Source organism: Salvelinus fontinalis, chromosome 35 (genome assembly GCF_029448725.1).
Source record: "Salvelinus fontinalis isolate EN_2023a chromosome 35, ASM2944872v1, whole genome shotgun sequence".
Taxonomy (NCBI): domain Eukaryota; kingdom Metazoa; phylum Chordata; class Actinopteri; order Salmoniformes; family Salmonidae; genus Salvelinus; species Salvelinus fontinalis.
Window position 1 is genome coordinate 29,140,037 of NC_074699.1, and position 11,229 is coordinate 29,151,265.

Here is an 11,229-nt window from a genome sequence, read left to right on the forward strand (position 1 = left end):
CCATGGTTTGGAGCATCGACGTGTTTTAATTAGCTGACGACGACAGCACGTTCACAGTGGAGCTAGCTAGCAATGTAAACATTCATTCTGCAACTCACAGGCACCTGAGTGTGTGTATGGATGTGATTTGAATGTAACTGAAGGAGTGGGACGGTTGTTAGATTTTTGTTTTATGTCGGCCCCTTTCCTGAAATTGAAATATTTTTGGTTTCAATACCCTGAACAGTAGGTGGCGGCAATACACCAATAGGTGTAGTCTGTCAATACAACTTTGAAGAAGAAGAATCATTCTGCATATTCGGCAGTATTTATACATGAATGACGGTAAATATTTGTCTAAATATACACATTTCTGAGAAGTATAGAAGATGGGATGTGTTTAAAAATAATAATAATATAAGTCAGCTCAATATGTATCCTATGTAGTACTGTACTAGCTAGCACCTAACTGCAACAGCCATTATTGTAGACGTTCCTGTTTCACTTCAGTCTGGTCAGATGTAACGTTAAGCATTTCTTTTGTAGCTGTATTTGAATGAAAGAGACTAACTTCCTCTATATATGTTCTAGTGCACTTTGCAGCAGTGAAGGGGTCCACAGCAACTTTGATGCAACTGTGAACATCATCATCATGGCTTCGAGCTTCGCCCCACCGAAACTGGCTAATTTCATTCTCACAGAGAGGCTGGGCAGTGGCACCTATGCGACAGTTTACAAAGCCTACAGAAAGGTACGCCATTCGTTGTAGACCGAGTTAGCTAGCTACTAGCTAGCCTATAAGCACAACTACTTGCATAAACAATACAAGTAAATAGTAGCAACTTCCTTAATAGAAGTTTTGAAACTGGCCCTGTAGCCTGGCTTCCAAACTGATGTCATGTCCCAGACTAGAGCATTGTTCAGTCTTCTGGATCTGTGTGTACAGGGGGACAACCGGGAGGTGGTGGCAGTGAAGGTGGTTGAGAAGAAGAGTCTGAACAAGGTGTCAATGGAGAACCTGCTGACTGAGATAGAGATCCTGAAAACTGTTCGCCACCCTCACATTGTTCAGCTGAAGGACTTCCAGGTTTACAATCAGTTTAATATTTAATCAGCCCATCCCCACTCATAATAGTACATTTCATACAGGCTAACCTGACTCCCATATTGCTTGTCAGACAAGACAGCACAAACTGATCTGGGACTCAGCAGGCTACATTTCATATCCTTGTCTGAGTGAATTGAGTCTAATCCTGTTCTCTGCCATTGGTCAGTGGGACAGTGAGAACATCTATCTGATCCTGGAGTGGTGTTCTGGTGGGGACCTGTCCCGTTTCATCCACAGTAGGCGCTTGCTACCTGAGAGGGTGGCTCGGCTCTTCCTGCAGCAGATAGGTGAGTCACACCAGAGTCAGTGGTGCGTTGGGTATAAGTAACCTACATTATTTAGAGCACTATTTAATGATGTTGAGCAGTTCTCTCTCTCTACCACTCTCTTTCTCTCTCTCCCAATTAAATCAATTAAATTCAGTAGACTTTATTGACATGGCAAGTTAAATTACTTACATTGTCAAAGTATACAAATAACAAAAAATGGTGGGACCAACACCAATAAGGCACTCTCTCTCTTACTCTCTCTTCTCTTGCTACATGTCTGAAAACAGCCTGCGCTCTTCAGTTTCTCCATAATCATAACATCTCCCATCTGGACCTGAAACCCCAGAACATTCTGCTCAGTGGTTCTGTCCTTAAACTAGCAGGTACAGCACACTGGCAAGTGCCACAATCACACTTACATACAGTATTCCTTATGGTCACATTTCTATCTTTATTAATCTCTTGCATTTCATCACCATGGGACTGTGATATGAATCATAGCTGCGAAATCATAGCAGTGGCAAAATGCCAGAGGTTGTTGGTGGCACCGTCTCTGCACTTTTCAGTTGTGACATTTAAAATGATGGAATGCAACAGTTGCACCACTAAATTATGCTTAGAGGATTTTGTAATGCTGCTCCAAGTATTACCAGGTGTATCACAGTCTTGACGGAGACTAGTCTAGTGCACTTTGCACTGAAACATTTTTGCTCTATGCTGTTGTCAGATTTTGGCTTTGCGAGTTACATGTCTCCGTGGGATGAGCAGAGTGCTCTGAGGGGCTCTCCTCTCTACATGGCCCCTGAGATGGTGTGTCGACGGCAGTATGACTCCAGGGTCGACCTCTGGTCTGTGGGAGTCATCCTGTATGGTAAGAGCACAGATTTTAAATGGATAACTATCTAATCTCTTCGTGCAATTAAATAGAACACTATCCCCTCAAGAACACTCTATGCTTTCTTAAGCACAAACCAGACATTTCAGTGACATCAAACATCAACGTTACCGCTTTGAATGCCAAAGATGGTTTAAGTTTATATTGCTTTCTCACTTACTCTATCATTTATTTGTTGTTCTTACTTCTGTATGTAGAGACACTATTTGGCCGGGCACCATTTGCCTCCAGATCCTATGCTGAACTGGAGGAGAAGATCCGCAGTGACAAGCCCATCGAGGTAAGCTCTGTTGCATCTATCTAAGGAAACGTGTGGTAGCAATGATTGTTCATTCTGTGACTGCTGTTAGAAGAGTCATTCTTTCCCCTGTGAGTATATTTGCCACCGCAGGGTGGCACACTTGCTCAATAAACCTTATCTCGCAGTGCTTTCTTATTGGAAGGGACACTCCTGTGCCGGAGTGGGTTCTACAGTCTCCTCCTCAATGCAGTGGTCAGGACAGAGTGTAATTAGTTGGAAGATAGAAATAATTTATTAGACAATTTAAAAAATAGAACTCCAGCCACAAGTGGATACGCTGCATTTAAAATCATCAAGGATAACACCATGTATGTTTTACAACTTCTTATAAAGTCATTGTGGTCCTCTGGTTGTGTGTCTCAGCTGCCTGCGGGGGCCAGAGTGTCCAGGAACTGCAGGGACTTACTGCTGCGGCTGCTGGACAGGGACCCTGACACCCGCCTCACCTTCACTCAGTTCTTCTCCCACCCCTGGGTGGACCTCGAGCACATGCCCAACACAGAGAGCCTGGGGAAAGCGGTGTGTGTGTGCGGGTGCATGCAGGTGTGTGAGAGAGAGTTAGATGTGTTGGTGTGACTCGCTGTCTGTCTCCTCTTGCAGAAGGATCTGGTCCTGAAAGCTGTTCAGAAGGACCAGGAGGGGGATAGATCAGCTGCCCTGTCTCTGTACTGCAGCGCACTGGAACACTTTGTCCCCGCCATTCACTGTAAGAGCAACATGCACAGCCCCTATCTGCCACAGTAACAACTTCTCTCAGGTCTCATCTATATAATGCCTAATTCTGTACCACAGTCCAACATCAACTGAAAAGTGATACAAGCTCACAGAACTGGAGATGACATAATCAGAACACTATTGGTAACTGTCTAAGAAATGTATCTTCTCTCCCCTTTCCAGATGAAACAGACAGACTGCGTAAAGATGCCCTCAGGAAAAAGGTACAGAGTACACAAAGTATATTTGGTCTATTGTATTTTCATACCCCAAGGGCTGGACTGAAATTATTTGAATAAAATGAATAACATATGGCATGGATGAAAAACACATGCTATGGATGACATCATAGAATGAAGTGAATGACAGCAATATAAACCCCTACTGCAGGTTAGTCAGTACGTGTCCAGGGCAGAGGGGCTGAAAGCTCTGGTGTCTGCAGACAACAGCCTCTGCTTTGAGCAGTTCAAGTCCACCAGAGACATCCTGAGAGGTAATACAGCTAACTTTACCCGTTGTACATCATGGATACCATATTTCATGACCCTTGTATAGAGGACCTAATTTAAACCCTACTTTATTTGAAGGGAACCTTCGTAAGGACTTGATAACACATTCATAAGACTCAGAAGGAGCACGTTATCAAGTGTAACTGGGTATTGATAAGTACCTAGAGGAGATGTTCTGAGAAGGCCTCCGGTCCAACCCTTACTCTCTGTCTGTCCACCTTTCAGAGATGTCCCGTGACCAACCACGGTTGCTGGCTGCTCTGGAGCTGGCATCTACAGCCATCGCCATGGTAAGCTGAGGGGACTGGGTACCATGAGCAGGGCAGGGCATGATGATGGAGCTCTGGGGAGACTGCCTGAGAGGAGTGAGAGAGCTGGGAGGGTGGTAGTGGCTTGTAGATGCTGTCTACAGCAGGATGGATTGAAGGCTGCTGCTATAGTGAAGGCTGTAGCTATGGGATCTGGTTTCTTGAGAGTGGACTACTATACCATAGTGGGACATCTTCCCTTTTCATAACACACTTGTATTCCATTCCAGGAGGAGAATGGGATAGAGGACCATGATACACTGGCTCTGTACCAGCAGAGTCTGGGAGAACTACTGCTAGCCCTGGCAGGTAAGGTCTGCTCACTGACAATCCCACATAGACTATATAGGTCCTTTAGATGGGGAAAATAAGGAGTCAGTCATCTATGCCACATACAGCGTCTGCTGCATGGACTCTAATAAACACAGGTGTGATTTTACAACCCTGCGGGGAGTCCGGGAGTATCACCGGAATTCAATCTCCAGAATTAAGAGGCTATTACATCAGAGACCGCAGCAGAGCCTGCCCTGAGTGCCTGCTGTGTCTCCAGCCCTCAGCTTTGGCTGGCTGTTATTGTTATTAAAGAGAGACGGTGGCAGTGGTGGCCCATAATGGTCTCCTCTCCTCGGCGCTCTGGCTGCCTCTGCTCTGGCTCAGTGTCTGTATGTGGACTAGACTCCTCTAGGCTTTGGCCTGGTCTCTATTAGCCCTGACTCCACATGACCTCATCTGGGAGATGGTTCTACTGGCAGAGGGAGGTGAGGCAGGCAGGCGGGATGGGGATGATGCTGGAGCCAGATGTAGCTTTGAGCTTTGTATGAGACCTGGTGCCAGCGCCCTGTGTGTGGTATAGAGCCGCTCGCTGCCATCTGGTTTCCATTGAGAGCCCAACAGTTCATTTCTCAATGTTATTGCACACTGGAAACAAATAAAAACTATTATCTGTCTTAATAGAGAAGAGACGGCTTGAGTCGTTAAATCATCTGATGGATCAGGGGGAACGGGACCGTGGCACGTCAGCGAGACCAAGGGGATTGTAGGAGAAAACATTGTCCCTTTTGTCTCGCTATAGCCTATGGTTGATTACGTTCCCTTCCCAGAATGCCTTGCTGCTGAAGAACTGGTCCCCTCCTCCTCAGGCAGGCTAATTGAAGAAAGGCTGCTTCAGTTTCAAGGGTTCCCCCTGAGCCTCAGTGGGCTATCGCAACCAAACGGGCTCGGCAAATTACCCACTCTTGTGCAAACATGGTGATTGGGAGACCAGTGATCCATCTCTTTATATTCTCTCCACCCTCGCTCCTTCCTTCTCTTTCTCCCTCTCCTCCCCCTCTGTCTGTCTTCCAGCTGAAGCCCAGGGGCGCCGGAGAGAGCTGCTCCATGGTGAGGTGAGTTACTGGGGGTGAGGTGGATGAGAGGGTTGAGGTGAGAATGTGAGGTGAGTTACTGGGGGTGAGGTGGATGAGAGGGTTGAGGTGAGAATGTGAGGTGAGTTACTGGGGGTGAGGTGGATGAGAGGGTTGAGGTGAGAATGTGAGGTGAGTTACTGGGGGTGAGGTGGATGAGAGGGTTGAGGTGAGTTACTGGGGGTGAGGTGGATGAGAGGGTTTAGGTGAGAATGTGAGGTAAGGGGGTGAGGAGACACCTGGTTCAGTGCTCGCCGTAACAGCACAGAGCACCTGAAGACATACACACACACAGGTCTCTGAGACCAAACAAGCACAGCTATATCTGGGACGCAACACCCAGGAGCATTCTCTGGTAGTCACCTGAATGTTTCCCTGAATAAAAGCTACAAACGTAATAGATCAGTGACACTCCAGTTTGGTGTACATATACAGTGGGGAGAACAAGAATTTGATACACTGCCGATTTTGCAGGTTTTCCTACTTACAAGGCATGTAGAGGTCTGTAATTTTTATCATAGGTACACTTCAACTGTGAGAGATGGAATCTAAAACAAAAGTCCAGAAAATCACATTGTATGATTTTTAAGTAATTAATTTGCATTTTATTGCATGACATAAGTATTTGATACATCAGAAAAGCAGAACTTAATATTTGGTACAGAAACCTTTGTTTGCAATTACAGAGATCATACATGTAGTTCTTGACCAGGTTTGCACACACTGCAGCAGGGATTCTCTTACAACAGTTACTTCAATTAGTTTGACTGTATTAATATTCAGTGGTAAAGGAAAGTTATTCTTTCATGTTTTGAGCATTTGTTTTGCAAGCAACCAGGTCAACAACACACAACAATGTTTCAACAACAAACCCCAGAGGGAGAGAGATTTAAACCTGGGCTCATAGACCTCCCTATTTGAAGTTTTATGGGCGCTTGGCTTAAGTAAATTCAGATGCGGCTATAATAATCGAACGCTGGTGAGGACTGCAGATCGAAAGCATGTGTGTGAGAACGCAAAGAGCCCCGACTGCAGCTAGGAATGGTCTCCATGTGTGTTGGTTCATCTCTAGAGCACAGTTCAGCCTTTCTTAACTCAGGGCTGTAATTCCCAGTTCAATATGCCTGGGCTTATCATATACAGTTGAAGTCAGAAGTTTACATACACTTAGGTTGGAGTCATTAAAACTCATTTTTCAACCACTCCACAAATTTCTTGTTAACAAACTATCGTTTTGGCAAGTCGGTTAGGACATCTACTTTGTGCATGACGCAAGTAATTTTTCCAACAATTGTTTACAGACAGATTATTTCACTTATAATTCACTGTATCACAATTCCAGTGGGTCAGAAGTTTACATACACTAAGTTGACTGTGCCTTTAAAGAGCTTGGAAAATTCCAGGAAATTATGTAATGGATTTAGAAGCTTCTGATAGGCTAATTGACATCATTTGAGTCAATTGGAGGTGTACCTGTGGATGTATTTCAAGGCCTAGTTTCAAACTCAGTGCCTCTTTGGGAAATCATGGGAAAATCAAAATAAATCAGCCAAGACTTCAGAAAAAAAATTGTAGACCTTCACAAGTCTGGTTCATCCTTGGGAGCAATTTCCAAACGCCTGAAGGTACCACGTTCATCTGTACAAACAATAGTATGCCAGTATAAACACCATGTAGCCGTCATACCGCTCAGGAAGGAGGTGCTTTCTGTCTCCTAGAGATGAACGTACTTTGGTGCGAAAGTTCAAATAAATCCCAGAACAACAGCAAAGGACCTTGTGAAGATGCTGGAGGAAACAAGCCCAAAAGAATCTATATCCACAGTAAAATGAGTCCTTTATCAACATAACCTGAAAGTCCACTCAGCAAGGAAGAACCCATTGCTCCAAAACCGCCATAAAAAAGCCAGACTATGGTTTGCAACTGCACATGGGGACAAAGATTGTACTTTTTAGGGAAATGTCCTCTGGTCTGATGAAACAGAAATAGAACTGTATGACCATAATGACCATCGTCATGTTTGGAGGAGAAAGGGGGATGCTTGCAAGCTGAAGAACACCATCCCAACCGTGAAGCACGGGGGTGGCAGCATCATGTTGTGGGGGTGCCCTGCTGCAGAAGGGACTGGTGCACTTCACAAAATAGATGGCATCATGAGGCAGGAAAATGATGTGGATATATTGAAGAAACATCTCAAGACATCAGTCAGGAAGTTAAAGCTTGGTCGCAAATGGACAATGACCCCAAGCATACTTCCAAAGTTGTGGCAAAATGGCTTAAGGACCACAAAGTCAAGGTATTGGAGTGGCCATCACAAAGCCCTGACCTCAATCCTATAGAAAATGTGTGAGCAGAACTGAAAAAGCGTGTGCGAACAAGGAGGTCTACAAACCTGACTCAGTTACACCAGCTATGTCGGGAGGAATGGGCCAAATTCACCCAACTTATTGTGGTAAGCTTGTGGAAGGCTACCCGAAACGTTTGACCCAAGTTAAACAATTTAAAGGCAATGTAAACCTGATGAAAGAAATAAAAGCTGAAATAAATCATTCTCTCTGCTATTATTCTGACATTTCACATTATTAAAATAAAGTGGTGATCCTAACTGACCTAAGACAGGGCATTTTTACTAGGATTGAATGTCAGGAATTGTGAGAAACTGAGTTTAAATGTATTTGGCTAAGGTGTATGTAAACTTCCAACTTCAACTGTAAGAACACCAGCCTTGAAATAGTTGGAAGGTTAATACATTTTATTTTACAGCTGTAATCTTACTTTGGGTGTGATTTGATAGTATTACAGCCTTGGTGCTGAGGTTAATATGATATAAAATGTTGGGAGTCTGGGTGGATGCAGCCGCCTCTGTCTCAGTCAGGATGATTATTCTACCACAACAGATCTGTCTTTTAAAGGGTCATTATAGGAAGCCATCCACCTTGGTCTACCCTCATCATCACCATCACCAGACATTATAGAAAGGAGAATGTGGATGAGTGTGGATGGATTACATACTAAACACCACCTCTCACTTTGCAGATCAAGAGCCTAATGACCCGAGCTGAATACCTCAAAGAACAGATCAAGGTAGGAATAGCGATGACTTGACTTTAGTAGATATAAACCCTGTAGGTTTGTATTTATATCTCAGTGTGTTTAATCCCAAGCAAACATTTTGGTCCATGATTTTGAGTCGTATCATCTTTTGTGTGTCTTTCAGATGCTGGAGAACCAAAAAGACGTGTCAATGGATAGAGAGCCTCTATCAGAATCTGTGAGAAGTTGTGAGTATCCCTGTGAGGGTAGCATAGTATTCACATTTCCCCTTAGATATTGTGTACGTGCTGGTGTAGGGGTGTGCGTCACAGAATGTCCCAGCAGAGGGGCTTGCAGCTATGTAGACAGGTCAGTGGGATATACCAGGGGTTAAGTAAAAAATGGCCACCTGAAGCTGTAATGAAATTTCCCTTCAGTGGAGGTTTTACCACTAGTTCAACACAAGCCGCTCTCTTACCATGCTGGCCTCCCCGTGGGAGTGTCTGGATCTTTGATTTCAACTCAGTCTTGCACAGCGCTGGGCTGCTCTGCTCTCTGACCTCTTATAAAACCCACCTTGTGAAAGTGAGACTTGGCTCTAACCAAGAAGAAGAACCCCCCCAGTCACAACATACACACATGCATAACACACACACACATGCACAACGCACACACACATGGACAACACACACACTAGCTGCGATGGAGGGAGTTAGTTGATATATAGTAGAGCCAGACAATATCCTGTTTCGAGTTAGAAATTCCAGAGGAATTATGTTCAAAGGGGGTTCAATGAATTTGGAACAGATTCAGGTTTCATAAACATGGCTTGTTACGTTGCTGTTATTTTAACACACCGGTGGCCACAGTCAGCCATGTCATGTTGGCAGCTCTCCAGCTGGAGGGGTCACAGCAACGCCCAAGACTGTCTGACTGGTGACCTTAAACTACTACTACTACGCTAACTACAAACAAAGCAGTAAAGTCTAGGCCTAATGCTCTCAATCGGTATCCTAAATGCCACCCTATTCCATACATAGTTCAGCCCGGTCAAAAGTAGTGAGTTGTGGGAGTAGGGTGCCATTTGGTACACAGCCTCAGTCTCTGAGCTTGTCCCATAATACAGGACAGTAATACAGCCATTATACCTTTTTATTGCCATGTGTATTGAATACATTGGAAATCTTAATTACTCAACAGAAATCTACTCACAGATCAGTACTGAGGTAAGCCATGTCTATATGATGATAATGCAGTCTCTAACACATCTGTCTGTCGATGCTCGCCCTCCTCAGCATGCTGTGTGCAGTGAGCCAGCCTGGCAGTAGGAACCAGAGAGGGCCATCGTGCCTGCGGAGCTCCAGACCTCCTGCACCTCTACGGGTCAGGCTAAGGAATCCCTCAGGCCTCCGAGACCATGGCCTCATTAGTCTCGCATCACCATACTCATAAGTCTCAATCATGGCACGGCTGTTGTTTCCCAACAAACATGAGAAAGCCTGGAAATGGAGGCTATGGCGTCAGAGACAATCTACTCTGTTATTACTCTGCCTGGACTTCAACTAGCAGCTTATCAGCCTTGCACCCCCCTCACCACCACCAACACAACACAGAAGACTGTCAGTCTCCAGTCACTGCTCAGCCTCAAAGCCCTTGTGCCTAACCATTCATATGGAAAGGCTGGACAGCTTGCTAATACTGTGCTGTCATGATAAACTAGTGCTGTATCATGTTGTTGTGTTATGTTGCAGGATGAATAAGAGTAATAATTAGCTTCAAGTGCTTGTAGTTGCACAATAGATGGCGACTTGAACTCAGAATGGCTACCCAGCAAGTTTGTCGTCTGTAACTGATGGGAGTTATCGAAATGTATCATGAATATTTGGGAAAGCTCTTCTGGTGTCTGTCGCCCCACAAACACACACACACACAAAGTAAATCCCTTTTCTGTGGCCTGACCACAGCCTCACCACGTTCCCTCTGCTGATGGAGCAGCCTCTACCACTATGAGAGGAAAACTGGAGAGGTGCGGCTGCTGCCTTATTTACTCTGTAGACTTTCATTTACTTTTGGGTTGGCACCGGTCAGGATGAAGGCATACAGTAGCAACTGTGAAGTCAAGGCGTGCGTCACAACTCAGCCTGCTTTAGTAGCCTGCCAAAAGGTTGGACATTTGGTGACAGGTTAACCGTTACTGCTGTTGTGGGTCTTTTCCTTTCTGTTTGATTTCAGTGAGCCAAGTTGTGTGCATGAATCTACTTTCAAGGGAACTTTCAGTATTTGTGAATATACTGTATCATAGGAGGCTATCTGCTGTTTAATCAGGAAATGGAATGGTGTAACTGAAAAGGGAGTGCAAAGAAATGTCTGTCGAATTGAAAACTGACAATTGTGTATTGTTTTGTTGAAACATTTTGTATGGGTATGATTTTATAAATTATTTATTACCGCAAAAGGCTGATTCAATTGAAATAAAATTGCTATGTAATGTCTTGTCATGGCCTGTATTCATTGTGTTTTGAGATAAAGCCCAAGATTGAGTAAATTAAAATAGAGTGCCTTTGGAAAGTATTCAGACCCCTTGACTTTTTCCATATTTTGTTACATTACAGCCTTATTCTAAGATGGATTAAATAAAAATCCTCAGCAATCTACACACAATACCCCATAATGACAGTGAAAACAGATTTTTAGACATTTTTGGACACTC

At 44.4% G+C, this 11,229-nt stretch overlaps 1 protein-coding gene across 2 annotated transcripts; it reads left to right on the top strand.

Moving 5' to 3' along the window:
* Positions 1-7: 7 nt before the first annotated feature.
* On the top strand, positions 8-11,007 carry LOC129834683 (serine/threonine-protein kinase ULK3-like). Of its 2 annotated transcripts, XM_055899899.1 has the most exons (17): positions 9-324; positions 571-730; positions 926-1,066; positions 1,254-1,374; positions 1,644-1,739; positions 2,084-2,227; positions 2,449-2,531; positions 2,916-3,071; positions 3,153-3,258; positions 3,450-3,490; positions 3,657-3,759; positions 4,001-4,065; positions 4,314-4,392; positions 5,428-5,468; positions 8,523-8,570; positions 8,704-8,767; positions 9,815-11,007. In XM_055899899.1, the coding sequence occupies exons 2-17, from the start codon at positions 632-634 to the stop codon at positions 9,829-9,831; spliced, it is 1,404 nt and encodes a 467-aa protein (XP_055755874.1). In that variant the 5' UTR covers positions 9-324; positions 571-631; the 3' UTR covers positions 9,832-11,007. The 2 variants fall into 2 exon arrangements, with proteins under 2 accessions (XP_055755875.1, XP_055755874.1); XM_055899900.1 differs by lacking the exon at positions 1,644-1,739 and having other exon boundaries at positions 8-324.
* Positions 11,008-11,229: the final 222 nt, after the last annotated feature.

Coding starts and splice junctions, on each gene's coding strand:
- LOC129834683 (XM_055899899.1), top strand. CDS start 632: ATGGCTTCGAGCTTCGCCCCACCGAAACTGGCTAATTTCATTCTCACA. Junction 3,491..3,656: donor AAGATGCCCTCAGGAAAAAG/GTACAGAGTACA, acceptor CCCCTACTGCAG/GTTAGTCAGTACGTGTCCAG. Junction 8,571..8,703: donor ACCTCAAAGAACAGATCAAG/GTAGGAATAGCG, acceptor TGTGTCTTTCAG/ATGCTGGAGAACCAAAAAGA.